This window comes from Penicillium cinerascens (genome assembly GCF_028974065.1).
Source record: "Penicillium cinerascens strain IBT 15544 chromosome Unknown contig_6_segment0_segment0, whole genome shotgun sequence".
NCBI classification, from domain to species: domain Eukaryota; kingdom Fungi; phylum Ascomycota; class Eurotiomycetes; order Eurotiales; family Aspergillaceae; genus Penicillium; species Penicillium cinerascens.
The window spans coordinates 761,786-787,885 of NW_026695295.1; the positions used below are offsets into that span (position 1 = coordinate 761,786).

A 26,100-nucleotide genomic window follows, 5' to 3' on the forward strand; every position below is an offset into this window, starting at 1 on the left:
TCTTTTCTTTCTTTTTTTAATATATCCAGTTTTCTGTCTCTCCAGTGTACCTTGACTGAACTAAGTCCGAGATATGGCGACCAAAGCGGCTTTCAAGCGGGTGAGTGGCCACTACGATATATGTGATTGCGGACTCTCTTCTAACGGCTCCGACAGCTCACGCGCGAGTACCAAAACATTCAAAAGAACCCCCCGCCATTTATCGTGGCGCATCCTTCTGAAACCAATATCCTCGAGTGAGTGCTCCCCCCCTCCCCCCTGCAAATCCCAGATTTAGGACTGAATGTTGGCCAGGTGGCACTATATCTTGACCGGACCCCCGGGGACTCCGTATGAGAATGGACAATATTGGGGCACCCTGATGTTCCCTCCGGAATACCCATTTGCACCTCCTGCGATTCGCATGCACACCCCCAGTGGTCGATTCCAGCCATCCACTCGCCTCTGCCTAAGCATTAGCGACTTTCACCCGAAATCCTTCAACCCCGCCTGGGAGGTCTCGACGATCCTGATCGGACTTCTTTCATTCATGACAAGCGAAGAGATGACCACCGGCAGCGTCAGCGCATCGGAAGGCGAACGCAGAGTCCTTGCCGCCCGATCGCGATGGTGGAACTCGACCGGCGGAGGCTCACACGCCAACGTCACACCGGGCGTAACGAAAACATCCAAGGGTATCAATAACGTGAAGGCGGGAGATGGAGGATTGAAGTTCCGTACGGAGTGGGCGGAGCTGGATCAGGAGAACTGGGCCTGGATGAAAGAACACCGCATCGACACAACCACCGGCCAGATTCTTCCGGATCCCAATGCACCTACTAGATGTTCACCGGAGACCAGTGCTCTACGCCGACGCCCGAACGGTAGCGCAGCGGGACTCGGAGCGGTGATGGAAGGAGGCCATGTGGCTCGGGAAGCCGGGCAGGGATGGGCACGACGAAACCGAGTGTGGATCGGATTGGCCGTACTCTTCGGGTATGCGCTCTTATCCCGGCTCGTGAGTGACGTGCAGGGATAAGAAAGAAGGAAGAATTTTAGAACGGCTATGATACTTTGCGTTAGCGGGACACGCTCTTTTCTTGATTTGGCATCTTGTGGCGCATAGAGGGTTATATCAGGCATTGAATCCATTCAAAGAAATACCTAGGCAAATGCTTCACTTGAGGGATTCCGTGGCGGTAGGATATGAAATGCTACATACCCGCGGGGGTACCCCGGTTACACCGGCCATCACCGGATCGCCCCCGGCGTGGCTTTCAATCGGGCTGGCCCTCCCCGCATTGACAACGTAACTACTTCTTTTTCCCTTCTAAATCCGCCTTCCCCCACTACGGGGCTGCGATTCTCTTCATTGGTTTGCCCTCGTTCTCCTCAGCCTTCGGGCCCATGATGGATCAGCTGCAACCTTCTGTCGAGGGGCCTCCGCCTTCCCATTCCGGTTCGTGCTTCGTGTTTCCTGCTCTTCTGCATGACCCACCTCATTGGGAGACCTGTGCTTGTATATACAACTTTCGAAGCTCAATGGGTGCCTGGCTTGACCTCCGACGCTTCCCATAAGTCCAGCGCTTTCTCTCTTTATCCTTGATCTTGCAGATATGAAGCATAAAGGTCCATTCGCTAACCCTGTTCAGAATCAAACACGAAACCCGTCACGCCGCTGGATCGGCCTTCATTCACTTTCATCGATCATGATGATGACTTGACCTCCAAGCGAATCAAGGATGTCAACGCCCGTAAGGCAATCCGCTCCCATGTCATGCGTGATGTGCGCCGGCGGGAGAGACTCGCCGGGCTGAAAAGAAGTTCCAGACGCGAAAGTCGGGACCAGCCCGTTTCCGCGAGATCACAGAGTAAGGTGGGAAGTCCCGAGGAGCACAGGCTGGTCCTGAGAGCGGCCTCCCAGTCGTCTGCCTCGTCTGCCTCGTCTGTAGTCGAAATAGAGTCCGACGATAGCCTCGTCTATTCAAAACATCGAAGACGGCCGGGTAGGTGGAGTGCTAGCTATCCTTTGTCCTCCCATCTGAACCCGAGTCCACATTCTCTGCCCACCTCATGGTTCTTCGATCCTTTCTGTTCACTACCTGGAACTACGGAGCTTCCTACCATGGTCGGGCACCTGGTATACTATTGTAAGCCGCCTCTTGTCCTTTTCTCCGTGCTATTATTGGGGGGGTTTGGTGGCCAACTTAAACTCCTCCCCGTTATTTCAATTTGAACTGTGTCTAATGGTCGGATTAAGGGAAATCCGTCTTTGTCCCAATGACCTTTCCGAGTGAACTCAAAGGACACGAGGGCACCAAAGAGGTAGAACTCATGGTACGGTCTTCCTTCTCCGATCCGGGAAGTTTCTTCGGCCTTATGAGCATGTGTGCTGCCCATCGCGCAGCCTTATCGGCCAATCGCTTCGGCGTCTCAAGTCCCACCGACCAGCCTATTGAGAGAACCGCCAACGATCCTGACTACTGCATCATGAAAGCAAAGTCTATTCGAGAAATGAATGCGAAAGTAAGAGATCCTCAACGAGCACTGAGTGACGAAGCTTTCGATACAATTGTCAACCTTCTAAATGGCGCGGTAAGACCCCCTTTGAAATCGCTGCTGTGGACGTTTCTCATTCATTGCAGTTGATTGCCGGCTTATTCGATGAGGCACGAATTCACTTGACCGGTCTCAGGCGCATGGTAGATCTCCGAGGAGGCATTACGGACGAAAGTATCCGCTCTGCTTCGATGTTGACCGCAATTATCACGTAGGTGTATCGAAGCTGTTTGATCTGGACTGGAGTCCCCGGCTAATTAGATCAGCACCGATGTCAAAGCTTCTTCGGGCCTTCTAGTCAAGCCTGTCTTCCCTTTGGTTTGGGATGCACAGCCAGTACCCCTTGATGTTCAGCAGCGACTCCGGCCACCCACTTCGGCTCCATCCCATCGACTCGGCAGTAGCTTTTTCGCCAACACGTTACTTAGCCCTCCATTGATCCGAATCTTACGGGTAGTACGAGACATAATTTATTACGGCGCTACCATTCAAACGACTCCTGAAATCATTCATCCAACCGACAACCATCTCTTCCGAGTCCTCAATTGCGAGGCAGAGCATCAACTGTTAAGCTATATCTATTCGAAAGACCCGGATTTCTCAGACCGCTCGAGCCCCAACTTAGACTTTTACCCTATCGAGGAAGTCGCACGCGTGGCAACTATCTGTTTTCTCAACTACTTTTTAATTGTCTCACCTCCTTCTGCGGGTTTTGGCCGGGCCCTAACGAAGCATCTCACCAAGGCCGTGGACAGCTGCAAGCTGTCTCTTCTTCTTCCACTGCGAAAAGAAAACCTTGGGCTCTATGCCTGGGTTCTGTTTGTGGGAGCTCAAGGCTCTTTCGGTCAAACCGAGCGATCCTGGTTTGTGGAGCGGCTGGCCCGCATCGCAATGATATGCAAATGGCGAACATGGGAACAGGTCTCTGAAATCCTACTGGGCTATTTCTACGTCCCAGAAACCCATGGTGTGAAATGGCGATCGATTTGGGACGAGGCGATGACGGGATTTGTGATCTCCGCGGATGAAGCATAAAAGTGCAGCCTTTATGCCATGTTTAAAAGAACCTTATATGACACTTTGTATATGAAAAGCCCGTTTGAATGGTAATTATAATAGCTAAATACCGAGCGAAACGGTCTCCATTTAAGATACTACCCCCAAACAAGCGTCTACAGCAGCTAGACTAGCCTAGTTCAATTATCCGTCATAAGCCTTAATTACTAACGTTTTTCAGCCTTTCAACAGAATGGCAACCCAATTCGATTTTCAAGTTTTCTTTTTTATAAATACCCTTTGCTGGATTGGCCTATAGTTGGGCGATGGCGTCACGTGTGGATTACTCATCCTCGCGATTTTCTCCCCGATCTTTTATCGCGCGGCGATTTCGCTCAACTTTTTTTTTGTCTGATTGTCATTTTACTGCTTCAAAATGGGCTGGTTTTGGGCAGACTCGCAGCCAAAGGTGCCTGTGGCGCCGCACCCCACCTCTTCCAGCGCGGCTCCTCCTGTACATCCCTCCAAGATTTCACCAGGCCTCGACTTAGACTGACCCTTATCATTGACAGCCCGGATGCCCAATGCATGAGTCGGGGTCAGCACTTCCTGCTGCGCCAAAGAGTGCCAACCCTCCCGGCGACTGTCCGATGCGCTCAACCGACTCCCCTTTCTATGTCCCTCCGAAATCGTCCACCCCGGAGTCTCCGCAAGCTCCGGCCGCTCCAGCAAAAGCCTCCACTTTGTCAAAGCTGAACCCTTTGAACTACATGTTCGCGTCGATCTCTCAGGAGCGCGCGCCAAACCAGACCGTTGATCTTGGTGTTGATCGTGAGGTTTCTTCGATCCCAAGAGGCGACTCCGCGGGCAACTGGGAGTACCCGTCTGCCCAGCAGATGTACAACGCGATGCTGCGCAAAGGACACACCGATACACCCCAAGATGCAGTGGAGTCCATGGTGGCCGTTCACAACTTCTTGAATGAAGGCGCCTGGGATGAAATTGTTGGCTGGGAACGTGTCTTCGCAAAGGGTCTGAATCATGGATGGGAGAAATGCCGCCGCGGGGAAGAGAACCTGAGCTTCGATCTGGCCAAGGCCGAGTATATGGGTACGGTGGACCAGACGACTGAGCCTCGTTTGATCAGGTTCCAAGGCCGTCCACAGGAGCTGAGCCCCAAGGCTCGGATCTTCCAGGCCCTGGGATGGGTGTACCCGTCCAAGTTTGAGTATGTTTCTCAATGCAGGCCTCCAGTAATAATACTGACTTAAAACTCAGGACCAACCCGCCCTTCGACAGGCACGACTGGTTCGTCCAGCGCCAAACTCCCTCGGGTCCGAAAGAAGTTCGCTACGTGATCGATTACTACTCGGGACCGCCGGAGCCGAACGGCGAGCCGGTCTTTTACCTTGACATCCGACCTGCTTTGGACTCCCCGACTGCCGCTGTCGAACGGCTGATGAGATGGGGTGGTGATGTCTGGTGGAGAGCCAGCGGTGCTTCTGTCAGAGAGCAAGCTCACCGGTGAATTCTCTAACGCTCGAAGTTTGATACTTCTCCACTCCCAATTGTACATTTTCAGACATGGCACAGGCGTTCCATGGTCCGTTTTCACGGTTTCTTGCATCTTATTCTTCTCTCTCTGTTTTATATCATGTTTTTAACTACCTTACCCACCTTTTGGATTACCTACGTCACCAGGCGATAATGGAAAATGATGTCTCGATCTTGTATTGATGCAATGAGCGTCTGCCGGCGTTGTCAGACTTCGTTTGAGCTTCCAATGTATATATTTCAGATCTAATTATGATTTGTTTACATCTACTTATAAGTCATTTCTAACTGTACGTATATGTCATTTGGTTCTCACATCATGGTGGTTTCTATGTTACAGAAAAAAGAATTATGTTCAGATATTGGGCGACAGTTGGTCGTACTTCACACACTGTTCTACGCTCTCGATGCTGGCCTGCAGCAATCCGCGAGCTTCCAAGCCAATCCAGACTCGAAGCATCGAGGTGTCGCCCGAGCGGACCGTCTTCAAGAAGGTGGAACCGGAGCCGAGTTGTCGGAGAATAGGGAGAGAACTAGATTTACTTGGTCAGGTTTGCTTATCAGGCGGTTTAGCTTGCGTAGCAACATACCTCTTGAAAATATCTAAATCAGGGTTTAGGCTTCGCCCAATGCCCTCCAGGAGAAGGCAGGAAATAACCACGTTCACGAAATCCCCTTCGAACCGGACATGATGGCCACGAACCATTGTCAAGACTTCGCTGAGGACGTCGCCGATCTTGATATTGCCCAGAGCAAAAGTACGTGATTTAATACTCAAAATCAGATGCTGCATCTTTAGTGCAAAGATTTCCGGTTCAAGGACATCTTCGGGAGTGCGGCAACGCTCTACCATCAACTGGCCTGCGCGGTAGCCATCAAACTCAGCAATGGCGCGGAAGAGATCCAGGAAGTTCCGTCGGTTAAGATCGTTCAACTCAGTGACGAGGCCGGTGTCGATGAAGATCAGCTGTGGGCGATAGCCCTCGTCGTTCAATTGAGCAAGAGCAGATTCCCAAGCCCCGCGGTCCTTGAGATGTGGGCGTAGTCGTGCAAGGACGGCCTCCGTTACGTCCACCTCAGCCCGGGTGGGGGCATCTGTGGCTCGTGTATCTTTGCGAAGGGACAAGTCAAGTTCATTGGGCTGGTAGAAGCGAACCATGATATTTCCCGGGTGTAAATCTGCGTGGACAAAGTTGTCGATCAGGAGCATGTGCAGGAATGCATCAAGGCCCTCGTTTGCGACCTCGTGCTGATAAACACCCCCTCCGATATCCAGGAACTTTGCCAGTGGAATACCCTGAGCGAATTCCTCGACAAGGACTTCTCGGGTAGTATATTCCATATAGGGGTATGGGAACCAAGCCGTGTTGCGAGACTTGAACTTATTGCGGAATATAACGAGATTGGTAGCCTCGATCCGCATATCCAGTTGAAGTTTCATCATCTCTCCGAATTGCTGGACTTCGTCTGGGAAAGACAGCCAATGCATTGTTGGAATAGCATTGATCAAGGAAGCAAAGAATCCCATAATCCGCAAGTCACGGTGGATCATTTTCTCGACTCGGGGATGCAAGACCTTGATCGCCACATAAGACGACGGCACCCGCTGAGGTGAGCTCTTCACTAGCACATCAACATTCTTCCAAACTTTCTCGCCGAGGGTGCTGGGTCCTTGGCCCAATTCCTGGTTGCTGCTAGCCAAGCTTGGTTTGAGCCTGGCCTTGTAGACTTGCGCAATGGCTCCAACGCCGAGAGGTTCTTCTTGGAACTCCTCGAAGATCTCTTCAAATGGCAATCCATTGAAGGCCTTTCGGATAGTCCGCTTAGTATCGTGGAGGGAATGGGCGGGAGCATTTGAGTGGAGAGAGGACATAATACCGCACATCTCGGGAGGGAAGATATCGGTTCGGGACGCGGCCCATTGTCCGAGCTGTTAGATCATCCAGTTAGCAAGTTTTTACATGGGATGAATCGGTTGGGATAGCCGATTTACCTTGATAAAAGCAGGTCCTGCACGCTCCATCGCCTTGACCAAGAAGCGATACCACCACAGGGTCCCGGACTGCGCGTTGCTGTTGCCTCCCACCTTCCGGCCAAGCCATATCACAGGCACGGTCACTACGACCGGCATGAAGATAACTGCTAGATGCAGGAATCGGAAGCCAGTCGCAATGGGATCGTAAACGTAGTAATACCAGCAGACCCAAAGCGAGTGGCAGAGCCTGGAAAGACCTCGCGCTCCCGCCGGGACAGACTTCCTAATCTCTTCGCGTGAAACCTCGAGCATCTGCATCTCTCCTGTCTTTTCACTGCCGTCCGAATCCTCCGCCAGCTTGAGAAAGGCGCTGGGCGTGAGAGCGGCCATGACCACCCCGCCGATCACCGGGGCCCGTCGCGGGATGCGCTTGATAGGCCGCCATGATGGAACAGAATGATGTCGCGGGATACGCGGAATGCCGCGAAAGAAACAACGGCCGAGGACCGCCCTCATGATGTCGAGTTCATGAGAGGAGAAAGAGGAGCGCCGAGCGATAACCTGATAACCCGATAACCGGCACGTGCTACGTCATCGTAAACAGGAGCCTGAACTATGAAATATGAACTACACAAATACAGCAACTTGAACTCTTCATAATCTACCTTGTCTTACTGCAAATGTTGCAGCAATGAATATTCTACTACGCACCGATTCGATACGCCATCACTCTCCATTCAATGCCGGGATGCCGTCCTCGGACTTGGCACATTCCAGTGCACATTCCTCAATCGGCTTTTGTCCGTTTCCCTCGACTCACGTCTTTGCCTGTTCCGGCCGCTAACAAAGTGACTGGGAAAGAAACCAAAGACGTTGATCTCCGGAGTTTAAGTCGGTTTCAGAGACCATGGCCTCGGTAGCCCGAAAGCGGATCCGAAGACCCATTGAGCTACGAAAATGGATCGCTCCTCTGCAACAATAAATGAGATCGGGATGGCTCCTGGGGGTTTCGATGGAGTTTACTTCCTTGATCTCATTGGAGCCCAGTATTTTCGCTCGGCTTGTTCACCATGGGCCGCCCGGATACCCAAGATACCCAAGATGTTGAATCGAACCACGGATCGTCTGCCTGGCGCGGCTGGGCGACTGTCTTACTCTGGAGTGTGTTGGGCTACCTGTGCATCATTGTGATGGTCGTCGGCTACTATAATCCGTCTCTGTTTCCAATTGATCCGACTGCGCTGGTGTTCAACAAGAATATTTCTCCGTTCTTTGCCTTCTCGCAAGGATCGGGCCATTACCCCAAACCACACGGCGTCAAGATCGTCGCACTGGTCCCTTTCCACTATCATGAGCGAACTGAAATTCTAGACTGCTATTTACAGGTACGGCCTGTCCATTTTGAAAGCATGCCTGCATCGCAATCTCACAGCTTCTTAGAAAAATCTGGTTCGCAACCACGGCTTCCTTGACCAGGTCGTTTTTATTCCTCAGACATCGGATCCAGTTAGCCTGGAATGGCTCTATTCGTTAGTCAAGCAGACTCCCGGGTATGCTATTTCACCGCCCGGTCATGGTATGGAGTGGCATATTGCCAAAGACAATGTCATGTACATTCGCATCGACGGCGATGTCGTCTTTTTTGAGGACCACACCATCCCCACGATTGTGAAAACGAAACTGGACAAACCCAACTCACTGATGGTGTCAGCCAACGTTGTGAACGAGGCTGCACTTGCCTCACTTCATAGTCACCCGGGTATCGCCCTTCCATATCTCCCAGAGCTGCACCATATCAAACAGTCCTCCCGTTCCAAGTTACAACTGAGCCAGGATTGGCGCGCTTCGAGTCTTCCACAGTGGCGTGGACCAGCAAGCTTCAGGGTCCAAAAGGGATTTAAGCCCCCCTTTCAGGGGCATCGTTGGCTTCTACCCGCGGAAGCAGGTTCAGATCGAGATCCCATTGCAGGATCGATGTACACGGACACCGGCCCTTCACTCCATGACTGGACCGTCAGCGCTCAGCAACACTATTCTTTCCTACATCATCTCGAGTACAAGGATTTGGTTCATTACAAGTTCCCGTTATGGACGGATCCGACAGAACCCATCAGCCAGAACTTTGGCTGTTTCTGGGGCCGTGATGCGGAGGCTCTTAGCGAGATTTTCGACCACCCCAGTGAAAATCTAACCAACTCGTGGAGCGGACCTGATGGCTCTCTTCCGCACGTCACTATCGATGGCAAGGGTCTAGTGTCTCATTACTCGGCTCGTTTGGGGCTTGATGGGCTGGACTCAACAGATCTTTTGGACCGATACCGAGCCTATGCGCAGGAGAAGGTTTGCCTGCAGACACCGTGATGTCTACCAAGAAATGATACCCAGGATCCTTCGTCGCCTGCCTGCCAGGCATTACAGTATATAATAGAATAATTCTTTGTATACTGCACACTATCTTAGCTATAGAGACAGACCTATTCCATCCCTCTCCTATCTATCAAGGAACAAATATGTACCACAATAAAGCATTTCTAGGCATTCAGATAATTCCCCATTTCATCCGATTATCATTAAAGCATTGAGAAAGGTATGAACAAAAGGGGGGAAACAAAAAGGACGAAAGATGGCGCTCCGTCGGGAATTGATCGCGTCCTCCAAACGACGTTGGGTTTACCCAATTGGAAGTGAATCCGAAGGAAGAATCCGATGCCTAGCGCAAGGAGCCGTGGATTGTAGAATAGATTACAACTACCGATAAGCAATTTGAGAAATCCTCGAAAAGCCCAAAGCCAACGAGAAACACCGCGTTGAAGGCGTTCATCCGTGTCTAATATACGATGACCATATCCAGGAATTAAGAATACGCTCTTTTCATTTTGCTCATCATGCTTCTTGTCTAGCTATTGAAGGGCATTTTCAAGCGTTGCGAGGCATCACGGACCATATCTTCAATGGTATCCCGGTAGCCTGCCGGAAGTGCACCAGACTACACAAATTAGTACATTGGAATAAAAAAGGTCTTCATGAAACTCACCTCGTTCTTCAACAACTCTTGCACAAGAACAAAAGCATTATCGCGGTCTTTGGAGACCTGAGAGCTGTTTGTTTCCTCGAATTCTTTCTCGCTCGATGGGTCCGCACTCAGTGTCGCTTTGAGAAGTTCCATCACCTCCTCTTGCTGGAGACAATCGACCACCTCAACACACCCAGACTTGTTGTTCGCCATCAAAGCCAAAGCAAACCATCCCTCACTACGAACGACAGGCCATTGGGTCTGCGTAGTCATAGCACCAAGAGGACGAGCAACGCCATCGTGCAAACCGTACAGCTTGTTCAAGATGGAAATTGCTTTCTCATCTCCCTCCCGGGCTTTAGGACTGATGGTCCGGCAGATAGAAGCGATAGTGCGGCCGATCTCCGTCTTTATCGGCGAAGAGTCCGATTTCTCAAACAGAGACAAGAGTAGAGACAGATATGTCCGTTCTTGTTCCGGAGAATCCGGATCCTGGGACAGAGGCGCCAGCAGATGAGCAATATTTTCAACGGAAGAAATAATGACCTGTCTGGCAATTGATGCGGCTGAGAACTGGACCTGTGGGACAGAGTCATATGCCCACAAGCGCGACACGGCTGGAATGATTCCGGCCTCTGCGAGGCTAACACGGTTATCACCAGCAATTGCAAGGTTCTTCAGGAAACCCAGAGCAGAGTGAAGGACCGCTCCGCGCGCGTCGCTGTTCAGGAGAGAAATCAATTCCTCGTGGATCTTCAGGTCTCGTACCATCACTTGACAGACTTCGTCAGATCGAGCCAAATTGCCAAGCATGACACATGCACAGATCTGAAGTTGATCATCGTCGGCAACGACCCATGACTTCAACGTCTGCGAAAGGGCAGAATTGAGAGGATAGTGCTCCATAAACAGCGATGATGCTGAAACTTCGGCCAGGGCTTGGTTAATCTTGAGACGTAGTTGGAGAATGGCTTTAGTTTCCTCCACAGAAGACTGGTCGATTTCGATGGAGAAAGATCGGCGCAAGGTAACCAGGACACCTTCAACCATGCCGTCTGAAATGCAGACATTCTGGAACCTTTCGTTTTCCAGGTATTTGGCGAGAGAATTTACCAGGGGCGAGTAGTACTCGAGAGTCATGTCTTCGTCCTGGGCGAGATCCATAAGTAGCAGGATCGTGCCACCGGGAGAGTTCTCAATTCCTTGCACTGTTGATAAATATTCGCGTTAGCATAAAGAGACTAAGCATTGTGAATCCGTGCAGTCATACCTTGCTCCGAAGCCAGCTCAACCAAGTCGTAGGAAAAGCTCAGTAAAGCATCGTTCTCCTTCATGGCACCGTCTTTCAGGAGTCTCAGCAGTATATACGCCGTCATATTCGCAGCCATCTGAGAGTGTGCGGGCTCTTGTTTTCCCATTAGTTCATTGTATTTGACAGGGAGAAAATATTATCTCACCGTAATCCATGCAAATATTGTAAATTACAGGGATCGCAACCTGAATTAACTCCGGGTTCAAGAAGTGCCGTATGACAGCAAGGGTATAGTTGTCCTTGATAACAATGTCCCTGTTTTCATCTGATCGGATCTCAGTATCTGTCAATCAATTTCAGATCTTTTGAACATACCTGTATCAGCACACGAATTGCCAACAAGACGCAAAGCGTGAAGTAACAGTCCGGTATCATTTTCTTCCTTCGATGAGATGATCTCCAAGAAGAACTTCAATATACCGGACTGGCCGAATGGAATACGCCAGGACGCTTAGGACTGTTAATACCAACGTATCTAGCGGGATCGTTCAAAACTCACGGTCTCGACTCCCGTTGGCTAGCACTTCAGCCGCCTGAGCCAGATACTCGGAATTGCAGGACCAGAGACGGTCAATAATGGTACGCACACTCCGCAGAGACTCGAGGTCTCGCCGGCCGCGACGTGCATCGGCATCCGCTTGTTCCAGGGATGCGTGAAGTTCCTTGAGATCGAAGCTACCTGCAACCTCAGCCGTCCCCTCGACAGGTTCAATGATGCTTTTCAAGGAACGAAACATCATCTCTTGTTCTTCAGAGTCAATCGTCTCTGTGTCTCTGGATGGTAGAGATGTAGATATTTGGGGAAGGTCTTGGAGAACCAGATCCACAGAAGGCAAGTCGAGTCCAGACGCCGGGGCCGGAGTACGGATAGCAGAGCCATCGCCAGCCAGGGTAGTATATATTTCACCTGAAGACATCGTTTTGTATATGGAGGACCGAGCGCCCAGGTGGCTGCCTTCGAAAGTGCGTGGGAACAAGTGGAGAGTGGAGGCTCTTTCCCCAGTCCTTACTCGATCAGACGACAGAAGCCCAGTCAATTAATCTCGTAGCATTGGTGTGCTAAGTAGACATTGATTCATGCACGAGGGCTGGTGGCTTCGCAAGTGGGAGGTTCGCGAGACTTCGCTTGGTGCAAAGCGTCCGAATCACAGTTCTGCCTGAGGTGGACTCAGGCATCAACTTGGATCTCCATTTCGGGTAAAGCGTGGTGTTCTGGAAGAGGCGATATCGAGCTAACGGTGTTGATAATGATTAAATGGTTGAAAGAATTGATCTGTTGATAATCTATCGAGCCAAAATATCCGATCTATGAAATGCATTGCTACATTTGTACAGTAAATTGTACCCGGTGTCGTACAATCGAGCCAGGGGCCACTTCCGCCTGCCAAGCATCTTCCCCCAAGTTGGCCTCTTGTGTTCCGTCAACATTGGACCCTCGACCCCGTCTCTCCTTTATACTCTGTCAATTGGGTCTGGTATCACTTCCCTCGATTCCATTACTTCTCTTTTGTCAACCGCTTGCCGTTCCTCCCTGTCCGTCTTCACCATGACGCGTGCTCAGCAAACTCTCTCCGTTCTCCTCCTCGTCTCCTCCGTACGTTGACACTAAGTCCCGGCGCTGGCACCTATTACACGACTCTCGCTCACGTCGCATGTAGTTCTACCTCTCTCTCTACCTCGGGCTCGTCCCCCTGAACGAAACTGTCCAAAAGGAAGTCATCCCCGTGGTACGTCGCGACCTTCCGACCCTTGTCTCCGAGAACAGCAGGAACTAACGCCTGAATTATCGACTAGCTCCCCTTCTATGCGGTCATTTGCTTCGGATGCTACCTCTTGGGCCGTCTAGGCCTCGCGATCTTCACATTTAACGACGTCCCCGAGGCACACGCCGAGCTGCAGAGGGAGATCGAACTGGCCAAGGTTGATCTGCGCAAGGGCAATGTCGATGTCGACTAAATCTCCCAAAGGCAATATGTTGGTTTTTGGAGATGATAATCCGGCGTGGTCGCCTGCGGAATCTAGAGTTTGGACGCGGGACGGTCTTCTACGCTTCTAGAAGCTGGCTGCACCGGGCGTTATGAAGCACGGTGCTTTTAATTGCTATGTTCGCCATCAATAAATATCCGTTCGATACCCTTCAACATTACGTCTTTTTTCTGATGCGTCACGCGTGCCCGAAAGGAAAAGTGATTTTACGGGCTCGTGGGTGAAGGGGATAACTTTTCTAGATTCGTCAATAATATCGTAATAATAACACGCCCGGTTATGCCCTACACCGGGGAATGGGCAGCTAAAAACGCGGCAAAAAGCCACCAAGTATATCAGAGCGCCGTGCAGAACGGAATGCAGTTCGCATATGCAACAAACTCCTGCTCAGACAAGAGGGTTCTCCTTGGCCAGGGCGTCGTGCTCATCGATGTCCCTATCGAAGACGTTAGTATATTGATTCGGCGCTTCAGGTAGGGAATACGCACTTGGCCTCCCAAGGGTAGCAGATCCACACGTCCTCGGTGGTGACTGAGGCGTGGTAGCGACCGCTCTCCATCATGTCGGTGGGCAGGACACCCTTCTTCGCCTTGTTCTTGTTCTATGGCAGACAATTAGCATCGACTCGAGGTCCACAAGCGTGTGGAGTATGCGACGTACGTGCAGAACGTAAACGAAGAAGTTGGTCTTCTCGCCCTCACGGCCAAGCTGCTTCTGAGCCAGCTCCACATCCTTCTCCAGCTCACGCACGGCGTACTCCAGGGTGGTGCGGGTGTCGTCAACCTCGTCGACGATGAGGATGTTCTTGCCGATCAGGTTGGCCATCTCGAGCGAGCTCAGGTCAAGCCATTGTGTGCGGGTGACCTTGGTGCCAGGGACCTCCTCGGGATCGTCACGGCCGAGGTCCTCGTAGAGGGACAGACCGATGGCCTGGATGGGGATATTGGGGTCACCGGAGCGCTTGAGGAAAGATCTGTTCAAGAGAGGTATATCAGAAATACGCGCCAAATGCGGTACAGACCAGGCAACATACCGGAGAATACGAGCAGGGACGTAACCACCACCGCCAATGGCGATCATCAGGTTGGGGTGAAACTCCTTGAGGATGGTGTCGGCAGACTGCTGGCACAGCTTGTGCACCTACCGATTCTTCCGATTAGCATACCCCGGACTCGAAAAACGGAATTTGCAATCTAAGACCCCGAAGGTCTCCAGGGAGACCTTGTGGCCAGCCGCGACCGGGCTCTTTTGGCATGATCGCAGATTGGATGTGGAGGCAATAAAGATCCCGGCATACCTGGTTGTAGGTGACATAGACCTTCTGAGGCATGTTGGCTGATTTTAAAGTTATAATGACAAGATAAACTTGAATGCGACCGATAGAATAGAAGCCGAGTGTAGCGGAGACTTCACAGATCGAGAGGAACCCGCGTCAGGGAAAGGAAGAGATGATCCCACAGAAAAAGAAGAAAATTTCGGATCGGCATCGTTATCGGTGCGCGGGGTCTTATCTCCGCTTGACACTTGACACCCGCCGAACTTTCCATTTACGGGGTAGATGTATGTGATTTGTAGGGAAATATCAAGTTTTCGTTGTCATTTACCACTTCCATCGCATTTTCATAACTCGATTCCCCACTGAGCATCACGGGATACTGTGCTGTCTCTTCCGAATTCTATGTCTACGTGTACCATGACGGCGCGGGGTATTCCTGCAGGAGCACGTATCGTCCCAGTTCTCGGTTCCCATAGGCCACCGGATCATGGAGTGTGTGGGTTCTTATGTCTCTCCAGAACCGATCGAGGCCGACCTTGAGCGCGGTTGCCGAGCACCGGTTACCTCAAAAACACCCGAGGTGACCCTCAGTCTGATGTCCGTGGTAACGACCTTCACGCTTGCGACCCACTCGGCAACGTCGCCTTTCTCCTCCGGCGAATGTCTGGAGTATTTGACGTCTATCTCACATGAAAGATAGATTTGGCTACCTTTCGCAAACGAAACCCCTCAATCATTTCAGTGTGTGGGTTATCGGAGCCTTGTCTAGAGAGCCCTGGAGCATTGCCTGCCCTGCTCTATGTCAATTGTCGTCTCTCTGTATGACTACATGGGTTATTATGAGATGTTGGGGTGATGGATGTATAATTGATCGAATGGAGTTTCATTTTAGTATTAATAATAGATCATTTTATCGTTGGTTTCCAGGGCCAATCAAATTTCGGATCCGAGAGGAAGAGCGTGCTACACCGACCGTACATATATATTCAGTTGGCCCTTCCGGATTTCGACCTAACGCAATTATTTCCCACGAGCTATAGGTGTTGAATTTGACGGTGAAATTGTCCGAGAAAGATGCCCTAAATGGCGTACCTGCATATTATCGCTCTTACGAACTAGAACCCTTGCAGATGTGTACCTTGGCGTACCTGACTGATGGCTTTACCCCATTCCAGTGCAGAACGGTCAAAATTGACTTTTCTTTTATATTTATTGCCTTGACCATACTGATAGTTCAGGGCTTGTGGTTTAGGGGTATAATGCTCGCTTCGCATGCCTATAGCGATTCTGCGAGAGGTCCCGGGTTCGATTCCCGGCGAGTCCATGTTTTTGCAATTTTTGGCCCGTCCGGATGCGGGTATGGCGGATGAACGGAAAAAGGAAGAATCGGCAGGCGCACAGACAAGCCATCGCCACCGCCAGCCGATTAGAGTTCATGCCTGTCGACGTGGCGTTGAAGTCTTGGAGTGTCTTTTTGAAAAGGTAATAAATAATGAATGACTGCTAGCTACTCTTGCTCCCCTAGAGATCCACGGCGCACCCAAATGAACTGTTAAACCAAAGGCCCTAGTTGCCCGACTTGCACAACACTTAATGGGTAAATTAGATCGTTGGCTGGAACCAACGATAATCGAAGTTGATGAACTTTTAACTCATATGAAATATATAAAAAGGCATAAAGAACAAGGCTCAAAGCAAAGTTTGGAACCGGGGGAATCATGACAGGAGATGTATGAACATATTGAGTTGAAAAGTTACCAGACAAAGTCTAAACAAACGTGTTATCGCCGACGGCATCCCCTTCGGGCTTGAGATTAACAATCTCAAACCCACCCTCGTTTCTATCTTCACCTTTCTGGGGCCATAGAAGCTGGTGCGTGAAAACGGCCCGGATCATCTTATAACAAACAAAGAAGTACATGAGAAGCAGCGGAAGAATTGATGCACAGCCAACAATGTTGATCGCTTTGCATGAAAATGCCTTTCCAATAGCAAAGGTAGCAGTAATCAAGGCGGTATTCGGGAACACGAACGAGAACCAGGTCATCGAGAACTGCAATCGACCCGGGCCGATTGCGGACCAATGGGCTGCACTCGCGATGATGAAGAAGAATACTGCCAGTCTATCAAGAAGTTAGTCCCGAGTAGACGAAAGAGAAGCAATTGACCTACCCCCACAGCCACAACATGGAGAAGCCGACCACGACCTTCAATACATCAGCTGCCAATGGACCATTGCCCATGAAGTCAGGTGGAAAAGAGCGTTTCGCTCCAGATGCCATGTTAACGAGACCGGCGACCGTAAAGCCACTTGGTCCCACCGAAACGAACATTCCCGGTCGAATGTTTTCCTTAGGGAGCTTTTGCGTCATGAGTCGATAGATGAAGGCCGAGTATACCATCAATGACACCAAGAACCCGACTCCTTGAATGGTAGTGCCACCCACAATGATACGAAGGGAACGGGCCTGGTCAAGCTTAGTGCAGAGAATGCCGGCATGGGGACCGATGATGAGCATTGGGTAAGCAGGAAAGATCCAGATTGGAGTCATCTGGGCGATAGTAAACGTTTGGGTGGTCCAGCTGCAATGTATTAGCGACGGGAACTTCCATCAAGTGCCACCAGATCTTACAGAATGAGATAAATGCCAGCAGAGAATATTACAGCGAGACCGGCATCTATCCAAAACAGAATGTCAACTGCCTCGAGTAACCACGGTCCCGCTTTTTCAGGGCCATACTGGGAGATGTTGATGAGGATTGTGCCGAAAGAGACCACCGATGCAGGGATGAATAGGGACTCGGTTGGATGCATAAAAGACGCCTTGAAGGTATAGGGGTAGTAATAGAACCGAGCAAGTAAAAGACCCCAAATGAAAAGGTAAAGGGCGATGTTGATCAAGAAGACGACGATTCCAATAGTTTCCAGGCCCCGGAAGCGGTAAGGGACTACTGCATGTTAGTTAGAGGCTTTAGCTGGGAAGGAAACCGCGTTTACCTTCGTAGAAGACGTTGGCCAAACCACCAGTGGCCATGGTTAGTGTGAAATAGGCCCAGGTGACATGGCGAATCCGTTGCCTCCAGCTGAGACGGGAAGGTGGCGTATCAGAGGCTCTTCGAGTGGGAGAGGAACTGTCCTGATCTCGACAATTATTGCATTCCTTATTGGTAGCATCCGTCACCCGGGACGAGGCTCTCTGCAGAGCGGCCTCCAAAGCTGTGCTGTGAACAGCTCCGCTGGGGCCATCGCTAGCTAGTTCTGATAGGCTATGCTCGGCGTCTTCTATAGTAGGTGTGCGATAACCATCATCGCCCGGAGTCCTCATATGCCGGGGAACCTGAAGTTCATCCATGGCGATTTCGGTCTAGCGGGCGGAATTGGGAGCCAAAGCGCAGATAGTTTCCCGTCTTTTGCCACCCTTTTCCGGTGCCACCTGTCGTGAGATGGGCATATATCGAGGCGAAATATCTTAATGATCACAGAAAATCAGAAATCCCGGGAAAGTAATAGCGCGGGGGATCGGTTGGGGTTTTTTTTTAATATGACATAGGGCCGAAACGAATGCGGAGACCAGTGGAGGCAGATTTGGATTCTGGGATCGACGGTCATTCGATGTGGAAACCGGGACGCTCCTTGTAGCCCTCTTTGCGAATGGGCTTGGATGACGCGTATCGGGCTCTCGGACGATGTGCACTAGTGGGAAAGGAGGCCAACTTAAAAGCCCGGAGTCAAAATGCACACCGTCAAAGATGGAGACAGTACGTGGGGCGGGTGTGAGTTGGGTCGCCGGATTCGATTCGTCGAGTTTAGTTTTGCTCGGGAATCGGCACGTTCAACTTGGGGTAACTGGCTCCGATCGTCTTTCCTCAAAGCTGTCTTGAATATTGTCGCTAGCATGTAGCATGTTAGCAAGGCTGGGTAAGACTAATGTAGAGGAAATTGCAGATTTGGTATGTGTCTGAAAATCATCGTGCCTTGCTCTTGATCCGGCCTTTGATAGAGCGGGGCGTGACGCCATCGGTCCATCGGCCTAGCATAACTCGACCTCGAGGGAATCCATCGCCGCTATGATTGACAGGCCCAGTTGATGAAGATTGGGGCGAGCTCGGTAGGGATCGTCGATGTCATTCATTCATGTTCCATAGATTCCTGTCAGGTACGAGAGGTCCAAAGCCGAGTGATTGGGTCGGCGGAGTCTGGAAATGGATTTCCTTCGAGATCTTGGCTGACGTTGGTTCAAGCCATTACCTTGTACTGTGAACTAGATAGAAACAGGGGTCCCACATTTAGATCCCATTCTAGTTCCGACGTCTTTTACTTCTTCCTCCCCCGAATAGGAAACGATAAACCCAAAGAAGAAGTAGGGCTTAGGGTTGCAAGGGGCTCGGAAGGGCCGAGGCATCTCAAGCTGTCGCCATCGCATGAGACTTCAGGTACATTCGAACGTCAATCCTAACCCTCCACTTAATATCAAATTTTCCCTCTGTTATTCTCCTAGAGGCAACGCATCAAACATGCCAGGAGTTACGGATAATCGCAAATCCGTGCTGATCACAGGGTGAGATCTGCCTGCACGAGATACCGGCCCCCCCCTGCTTACGACGATAGATGTTCTCCCGGCGGCATCGGAAACTCCCTTGCGCGCGAATTCCATCGGAGTGGACTGCGCGTGCTGGCCACGGCCCGGGATGCCGCGAACGTTGCCGATCTGGCCGAGCTGGGCATTGAGACCTTGAGCTTGGTGGTCGACGACCTGGAGAGTGTCAAGGCGTGCTTTGCAGATGTCGAGACCAGACTCGGAGATAAGGGTCTTGACTATTTGGTGAATAATGCGTGAGTATTATTTTGCTTCTGCTTGAGTATGTATAGCTAATCCTGTATAATCAGCGGCCGAAGTATGTCGACAAGTTGCTGAGGATACCCTCCAGAGACTAACTCATCATAGACTATACGGTACCTGCCATGGAGGCGGAGATTTCTGAAGTACGAAAGACCTTCGAGACCAATTTATTCGCCGTGATTACCATGTGCCAGACATTCCTGCCGTTGCTTATCAAGGCCAAGGGCACCATCGTCCAAGTTGGATCCGTGGCTGGGGTTCGTGCAAATTATCTCCCTCGTTCGAGAGGGCTTGAAATTACATATACTGATGAGTGATAGATTATTCCCTACGTGTTTGGATCCGTTTACAACGCGTCCAAGGCGGCGCTGCACTCGTTCAGTGATGCCCTCCGAGTTGAGCTGGCTCCTTTCGGGTATGCTTTGATCCATCCTGTGTGTTAAATGTATATTAACCATATCGATAGAGTGCATGTTACTACTGTGGTCACCGGCGGTGTGCAGTCTCGCATTGCACGTACCGAGCGTACACTGGTGCCGAATTCCATGTACGCACCTATCCAGAGTGAGTTTACACGACGAGTCACACACAGTCAGTACAACGCGATGCCCCATGATGCCTACGCTCGCAGCGTGGTAGCCCAGGTTCTGTATGGCCCGGCGCCCTGGCGCTGGTTGTGGCCATGGGCCCGCGGTCGCAAGGCATGGATCTGGGAAGGACACCGCAGCTGGCTGATCTGGTTCCTGGTCGGAGGCTGGGCATGGAATGGGCTGTTCCAGCGGGCAATGACGAATACGTTCAAGCTGTGGAAGCTCAGGGCGAGTAAATAGAAGTCCAAATCGGCAAATAGGTAACCGTGAAGTAATAGAATCGAAGAATCGGAGATATTCGCGTCTGCGCCCGAGGTACTGCTGAGTCAGCCAGGGACGGCTGCTGGTTGGCTGCGGCACCCGCGACGCAGTGCTATCCCGAGAAAAAGAAAGCTGTTCTCCCGGACCCGACTTTCCATAACTCCCTTGGGCTTCATACCTTCACTGCCTACTCTCACCCTCTCTCCTCTCATTCCACTTCCTCATTCCATCATGTTCAAGCTTGCCCGCGGTCGCCCCATTGCCGCGGCTTTCAGAGCTGCGACGGTGAGTTCTTCCCGATGCCGTACTCTCGGGCCGTACCCGGTTTTTGTCGATGGTTTATTGATGCGACAAATGCTATCCAGGAGTCCTCCGTCCAGTCTCGTCTTGCCCAGCAGCAGAAGCGTAACCTGTCTATCCACGAGTACCTGTCCGCCCGTCTCCTCAAGTCGGTATGTTAACCGCGTCCCGATCCCTGCCTCGGTCGGAGGATTTTTTTTTTTTTTTGTGACCGGGCCGGGTCGCTGATAATGGATACAGTATGGCATCGGTGTTCCCAAGGGCGAGGTCGCTCACTCTGCTGAGGAAGCTGAGGCTGTCGCTAAGTCAATCGGTATATCCTGCTTCTCCCCGCAAACCCCCTACCTGGGCGCTTCTAACTAAACATGGCCAGGTAACGACGATATGGTTATCAAGGCCCAGGTTCTCGCCGGTGGCCGTGGTAAGGGTCACTTTGACAACGGTCTGAAGGGTGGTGTCCGCGTTATCTACTCGTGAGTAGTATCGATGGTGTCGGTTGCCGAAGATGGGATCTAACTTTATGGCTTCTAGTCCTACCGAGGCCAAGATGTTCGCCGGCCAGATGATCGGTCATAAGCTCATCACCAAGCAGACCGGCGCCGCCGGCCGTGACTGCAACTCTGTTCTCATCTGCGAGCGCAAGTTCGCCCGCCGTGAGTTCTACCTCGCTATCCTGATGGACCGTGGTACCCAGAGCCCCGTGATTGTCGCTTCGTCCCAGGGTGGTATGGATATCGAGGCTGTCGCCAAGGAGAACCCCGATGCCATCATCTCTACCCCCATTGACATCAAAACCGGTGTCACCGACGATATCGCCCGCACCATCGCGACCGACCTTGGCTTCTCCGAGCAGTGCATTGAGGAGGCCAAGACCACCATCCAGAACCTCTACAAGGTCTTCATGGAGCGCGATGCTACCCAGATCGAGATCAACCCCCTGTCTGAGACTTCCGACCACCAGGTTCTGGCTATGGATGCCAAGCTTGGCTTCGACGATAACGCCGAGTTCCGCCAGAAGGAGGTCTTCTCGTGGCGCGACCACTCCCAGGAGGATGCTGATGAGGTCAAGGCCGCCCAGTATGGACACACTATTATCTATTAACCATTGAGGGCCATTTCATCTAACGTTTCGAATCTAGGCACGGCCTGAACTTCATCAAGCTCGACGGTGATATTGGCTGCCTGGGTAAGAACCCCCGGCAACTATTGACGTACACTCGATAGCTAATACAGAAACAGTCAACGGTGCCGGTCTTGCCATGGCTACCATGGATATCATCAAGCTGAACGGCGGCAGCCCCGCCAACTTCCTTGACGTCGGCGGTGGTGCTACCCCCGCTGCCATCAAGAGCGCTTTCGAGCTGATCACCAGCGACCCCAAAGTGTCCGCCATCTTCGTCAACATCTTCGGTGGTATCGTCCGCTGCGACGCCATCGCCCAGGGTCTGATCAACGTTGTGCAAGAGATGGGCCTGCGCACTCCCATCGTCGCCCGCCTCCAGGGTACCAACATGGAGCAGGCTCACAAGCTGGTATGTATCAACATTTCACCCGGTTAAGTGGTGTATACTAATAATGTATTTAGATCAACGAGTCTGGTCTTAAGATCTTCTCCATGGAGGACCTCCAGAACGCCGCCGAGAAGTCGGTCCAGTTCTCCAAGGTCGTCAAGATGGCCCGTGAGATCGATGTCGGCGTTGAGTTCACGCTGGGTATCTAAGGATCTCATATGGGGCAATGCATTGGGCCCGTGGACTGTCGCAGGGACATTCTAGAGAGACTTTGTGATGCTACGGTGCCCGTTCCCGTGTCATTTAATTTTCTTTTGTCACTGTATTCTTGAGTGTTTCTATGACGTTTATATCATTTCCTAATTGGAAGGGGAACTGAGTTGATTGATCTGAATTTTCTGAGAGGCGTAACTTATTTAGAAGCTCTGCTTTTCCAGATGCAAGATCTCCTAAGATCAATTCGAGAACACCAGAGCAAGTCCTGCTGTAGATTCCACATCGATTGAACTTATCTGTTTGAATTCTGGCTGAAGCACGGGACCCGAGCACGATTACAAGGATAATCTCAGTCTCCTTTATGGTAGACTCTGCTTCTTCCCAACACTTCACCGTATGTCCCCTTATTGCTAGCCTTCTCAAGGGTTACCTGAGACTTTATCCCAGGTCTCTTTGTTCGCATTCATGAAACCTTGTTCGAGACAGTTTTTAAAGTATGATTGTAGACCCGGCAGACTTATTACATCTACCTTGGACAGAAGGGCCCAATACGTGAAATGTGTAAGAGCTAGGGGCAAAGGAGCCTGCAAAATGGGAGCCTGTAAGAACAGCGTTGAATCTAGCATAGAGCTGTCGGCGACGGGAGAGAAAATAGCGCGGTTCGGCAGTGAAGAGCTCGGCACGAGTAAAGTTCGAGCTGAGAGTGTACAAGGTGTGGAGCAGCACGCTCATTCCTCTTGATTTTTTGCCCCCTTTTCCTTCTCCACCATCACCACTCTGCTCTCTGCGTCTTAACTCAGCCTCATCCTTGTGCAACTTCGATCCTGGCAGCCTTCGACCTTTCCCGTTGAGCTTCCCAGCCAGAGCCGACCTCGCGCCTTTCCGCCCCCTCCCCCCTTCCCCGCAGCTTCAACCTTGCTCCATCCGCCCATCCCTGGACCTCAATTCTCTGGCGCGATGACTGACCTGATGTGTATGCTTGGGTGTTGATCTGCGTCCGGGCTCCGCGATACTCCCTTCTTTCCCACGTTCTCCCCGCCCACGAGCGCCAACCCTTAGCGCACCCGATTTGCATCCCCTCCCGACCTTCACTCGTCGCGAGACAGAGTGAGCGATACGCATTGGCGCTCATCGCATTTTCACGGAGCGTCGCCATCGAGTGCCCCCTACCATCCCTGTTTCGCGCGACATGAGTGGTTTAGCCGACCCTCCTTCCTCAAGGCATACCTTCACCGGAGCTCCAGACGTTCGCGGTAAGACACGAAATCTTCCGGTCCTTCCATCCTCTGCGCATCACTCCGCTGGTGCAATGGTGGTCACACCCCCTCCCTCCGGGCCAACTGGCATCGTGCCCGTTCACAGTAGCCCCGATGGCGACCGCGGGATCAACTCCAATGGCCCCGAAGCTGGGAACACAAGTAATCCCCCAAACCCGGCCGTTGGGGCCGCAGCCGCAGCTCAGCAACCCAAAGTGGTACAGACTGCTTTTATTCACAAGCTATACAAGTACGCTCTGGGTCTCTTGGTCCCCTACATAATTTGACGCAGCCGCTAACCTTCAGGATAGCATGCTTGAGGATAGTAGCATCCAACACCTTATCTCCTGGTCAAGCACCAACGATAGCTTTGTCATGTCACCAACCTCGGAGTTCTCCAAAGTTTTAGCGTCAGTCTCGATTGCCCCTCTTGCTCTCCGGATTCTTTGGTCGCTGACACCCTCAAAGCCAATACTTCAAGCACACCAATATTTCTTCTTTCGTCCGACAACTAAACATGTACGGGTTTCACAAAGGTGCGTTGATCTGACCCGGTTACCGAGACAAATGTTGATTGAATTTGGCAGTGAGCGATGTATTTCATACGGGATCTCCAGACTCTGCGTTGTGGGAATTTAAGCATGGAAATGGCAACTTCAAACGAGGTGACTTGGTCGGCCTTCGAGAGATCAAACGACGTGCGTCGCGACACGCTTTAATTCATCGCGACTCATTCCCTGGTCATAAGCCTGCTCCATCACAACCGGGTACCCCCGCGGAACCCGTTCAGGATGCGACTGAAGCCAGACTCATGAGCCTCGAACACACCCTCTATGACATGCATAATCGTTTGGCTCGCGCGGAAGAAGGCAATGTGGTGCTAAATTCGCGATGCCAAAGCATGGCCGAGGGACTTGCAAAATGCTATCATGTATGTCCATCACTTTTGACCTAGGTAGGCCCTCACTAACTCATCTCATAGTGGACCCATTCCATTTCTCGCTTTCTCTCAGCAGTTGTCCCGGACAGGGAATCTCCTCTCTACCGTGACAGTATGGAAGACCCGTCTCACCCTTTGCCGAAAGTTTGCTAACAGCGATTTAGTCTCGAGTATGCAAAGGGAAGTCGAGAAGCACTTGGAAGCAGTCCGTGCCATGGAAGCTGCTTCCGAAACTCTCATGCCGCCTCGCCAACCCTATTTCGGGAACTTACCAATGGAAACTGGACCGCCGCTGTCCCCTCGCCAATTACCCCAAGATGATAGCCGACGGCCGTCCATGATGGACCCCTCTCGATCGAACATGATTCGACCACCCGTTCCTCCGCATCTTGCATCGCCTCGTCGTTATGGTTCCATCGGAGGTGCCAATGCACCACCTAATTATAATCGGTCACAGGTTCCTCCCGTTGCACCGCAACAACCAACACCCCATCCTCTATCGATAACTACCCCTTCGGGACCTCACCTTGGCCGACGTCACACGTTTGCAGACATTCGGCAACCCGATTGGCCTCCCCCTGGAACTTCTCCTTTCCCACCCGGTAACCCCGGAAGTGCACCTTGGCCCTCGTCTCCGAACCGGGCACCGGCATCTAGTGAACAGCAAGTCCGGGATGTTCTCGCCCAGTACGAGATGGGTGCACCGCGCGCTCGTCTTCAGGACCAATTCCGTCACGCAACTCCACCAGCCGGTGCCGAGCCATCCCCATCAATTCTCAGCGCTGACAATGGCTGGACACTCGGAGGATCTAGATACCCTCGTCAAGAATCGTCCCTGCCAGCCACCCGCCGCTCTAGCATGGCAAGCAATGTCCACTCGCTTCTGAATCCCGCTGATACTGCCGAACGACCGGATGAGGAGCAGCAGGAAGATCGCAAGCGAAAACGCCTGGAATAAAGACCATGACCATAACAATTGGAAATACGGCGAGAGTGCCATAGCACTTGGACCACTTCATCTAAACGCCATACTTGGCTGAACTTAATCTCTTGGTTCGATCAACATACGTTCAGCAAACCCATGGATCTAGTCTCCACCTCTTGGACAGCACTTGTATGCTTGAAATAAAACCGCGAAGGCCACTCATCTACCTTTTTGGAGGATAGCGGCAGCAACCTGTGTGTTTTTTTGCCTTTGTAGATGTCCATTTTTCTCCTTCCTCCTTTTGTTTTCCTCAGATTTCCCAGGTGGAGAAACCTGTCGGTGCCGAGTGACAAAAATCCTCTGGGTTTACACTTCATCCTCAGCGTCTCATATATTCTGGGGTCAGTGGAACCCAAAATATTACTGTGGGATCTAGAAGAGATTGGAATGGAATTTTGTATTCTATACCTGCGCCCAGTTAATGCAATTGAGGGGATACCATGCGAATTTCATATATCATAGGTGAATATCCTGTACAAATCACCGGTCGACAGAATACACGGACTGTAGATAGCGCGGGCAGAATGGTGTTCCTTGTGCGCGGTGCCAT

The 26,100-nt window shown here is 51.5% G+C and overlaps 12 protein-coding genes across 12 annotated transcripts; 8 read left to right on the plus strand and 4 right to left on the minus strand.

The window, feature by feature from the left end:
- Positions 1–73: 73 nt before the first annotated feature.
- On the plus strand, positions 74–1,018 carry N7498_006278 (ubiquitin-conjugating enzyme E2; the record flags this gene model as incomplete). The annotated part of the gene is made up of 3 exons (XM_058453340.1): positions 74–100; positions 157–236; positions 295–1,018. 3 exons carry the CDS (start codon positions 74–76, stop codon positions 1,016–1,018), a joined length of 831 nt encoding a protein of 276 aa, XP_058307531.1.
- Positions 1,019–1,386: 368 nt separating this feature from the next.
- N7498_006279 (uncharacterized protein) lies at positions 1,387–3,573 on the plus strand (the record flags this gene model as incomplete). Its single annotated transcript, XM_058453341.1, has 5 exons — positions 1,387–1,438; positions 1,632–1,985; positions 2,240–2,574; positions 2,625–2,749; positions 2,805–3,573. 5 exons carry the CDS (start codon positions 1,387–1,389, stop codon positions 3,571–3,573), a joined length of 1,635 nt encoding a protein of 544 aa, XP_058307532.1.
- A 397-nt stretch (positions 3,574–3,970) lies between these two features.
- On the plus strand, positions 3,971–5,062 carry N7498_006280 (holocytochrome c synthase CYC3; the record flags this gene model as incomplete). The annotated part of the gene is made up of 3 exons (XM_058453342.1): positions 3,971–4,048; positions 4,107–4,762; positions 4,813–5,062. The coding sequence occupies 3 exons, from the start codon at positions 3,971–3,973 to the stop codon at positions 5,060–5,062; spliced, it is 984 nt and encodes a 327-aa protein (XP_058307533.1).
- A 381-nt stretch (positions 5,063–5,443) lies between these two features.
- N7498_006281 (ABC1 kinase family protein) lies at positions 5,444–7,453 on the minus strand (the record flags this gene model as incomplete). The annotated part of the gene is made up of 3 exons (XM_058453343.1): positions 5,444–5,621; positions 5,679–7,018; positions 7,082–7,453. The coding sequence occupies 3 exons, from the start codon at positions 7,451–7,453 to the stop codon at positions 5,444–5,446; spliced, it is 1,890 nt and encodes a 629-aa protein (XP_058307534.1).
- Positions 7,454–8,133: 680 nt separating this feature from the next.
- N7498_006282 (uncharacterized protein) lies at positions 8,134–9,424 on the plus strand (the record flags this gene model as incomplete). Its single annotated transcript, XM_058453344.1, has 2 exons — positions 8,134–8,448; positions 8,504–9,424. 2 exons carry the CDS (start codon positions 8,134–8,136, stop codon positions 9,422–9,424), a joined length of 1,236 nt encoding a protein of 411 aa, XP_058307535.1.
- Positions 9,425–9,959: 535 nt separating this feature from the next.
- On the minus strand, positions 9,960–12,305 carry N7498_006283 (uncharacterized protein; the record flags this gene model as incomplete). The annotated part of the gene is made up of 6 exons (XM_058453345.1): positions 9,960–10,049; positions 10,098–11,284; positions 11,347–11,481; positions 11,534–11,653; positions 11,704–11,838; positions 11,888–12,305. The coding sequence occupies 6 exons, from the start codon at positions 12,303–12,305 to the stop codon at positions 9,960–9,962; spliced, it is 2,085 nt and encodes a 694-aa protein (XP_058307536.1).
- A 629-nt stretch (positions 12,306–12,934) lies between these two features.
- On the plus strand, positions 12,935–13,344 carry N7498_006284 (dolichol-phosphate mannosyltransferase subunit 3; the record flags this gene model as incomplete). The annotated part of the gene is made up of 3 exons (XM_058453346.1): positions 12,935–12,982; positions 13,047–13,115; positions 13,183–13,344. The coding sequence occupies 3 exons, from the start codon at positions 12,935–12,937 to the stop codon at positions 13,342–13,344; spliced, it is 279 nt and encodes a 92-aa protein (XP_058307537.1).
- Positions 13,345–13,761: 417 nt separating this feature from the next.
- N7498_006285 (xanthine phosphoribosyltransferase) lies at positions 13,762–14,704 on the minus strand (the record flags this gene model as incomplete). The annotated part of the gene is made up of 5 exons (XM_058453347.1): positions 13,762–13,810; positions 13,863–13,975; positions 14,035–14,347; positions 14,408–14,514; positions 14,672–14,704. 5 exons carry the CDS (start codon positions 14,702–14,704, stop codon positions 13,762–13,764), a joined length of 615 nt encoding a protein of 204 aa, XP_058307538.1.
- Positions 14,705–16,418: 1,714 nt separating this feature from the next.
- On the minus strand, positions 16,419–18,003 carry N7498_006286 (tellurite-resistance/dicarboxylate transporter family protein; the record flags this gene model as incomplete). The annotated part of the gene is made up of 4 exons (XM_058453348.1): positions 16,419–16,773; positions 16,823–17,233; positions 17,284–17,599; positions 17,649–18,003. 4 exons carry the CDS (start codon positions 18,001–18,003, stop codon positions 16,419–16,421), a joined length of 1,437 nt encoding a protein of 478 aa, XP_058307539.1.
- A 1,162-nt stretch (positions 18,004–19,165) lies between these two features.
- Positions 19,166–20,321, plus strand: N7498_006287 (SDR family oxidoreductase; the record flags this gene model as incomplete). The annotated part of the gene is made up of 6 exons (XM_058453349.1): positions 19,166–19,209; positions 19,260–19,484; positions 19,539–19,546; positions 19,597–19,748; positions 19,812–19,906; positions 19,958–20,321. 6 exons carry the CDS (start codon positions 19,166–19,168, stop codon positions 20,319–20,321), a joined length of 888 nt encoding a protein of 295 aa, XP_058307540.1.
- Positions 20,322–20,573: 252 nt separating this feature from the next.
- Positions 20,574–22,362, plus strand: N7498_006288 (succinate--CoA ligase (GDP-forming) subunit beta; the record flags this gene model as incomplete). Its single annotated transcript, XM_058453350.1, has 8 exons — positions 20,574–20,627; positions 20,708–20,794; positions 20,883–20,955; positions 21,016–21,115; positions 21,174–21,719; positions 21,782–21,828; positions 21,882–22,174; positions 22,228–22,362. The coding sequence occupies 8 exons, from the start codon at positions 20,574–20,576 to the stop codon at positions 22,360–22,362; spliced, it is 1,335 nt and encodes a 444-aa protein (XP_058307541.1).
- Positions 22,363–23,558: 1,196 nt separating this feature from the next.
- On the plus strand, positions 23,559–25,523 carry N7498_006289 (heat shock factor family protein; the record flags this gene model as incomplete). The annotated part of the gene is made up of 6 exons (XM_058453351.1): positions 23,559–23,875; positions 23,937–24,035; positions 24,094–24,161; positions 24,213–24,556; positions 24,608–24,677; positions 24,730–25,523. The coding sequence occupies 6 exons, from the start codon at positions 23,559–23,561 to the stop codon at positions 25,521–25,523; spliced, it is 1,692 nt and encodes a 563-aa protein (XP_058307542.1).
- Between the last annotated feature and the right edge of the window lie 577 nt (positions 25,524–26,100).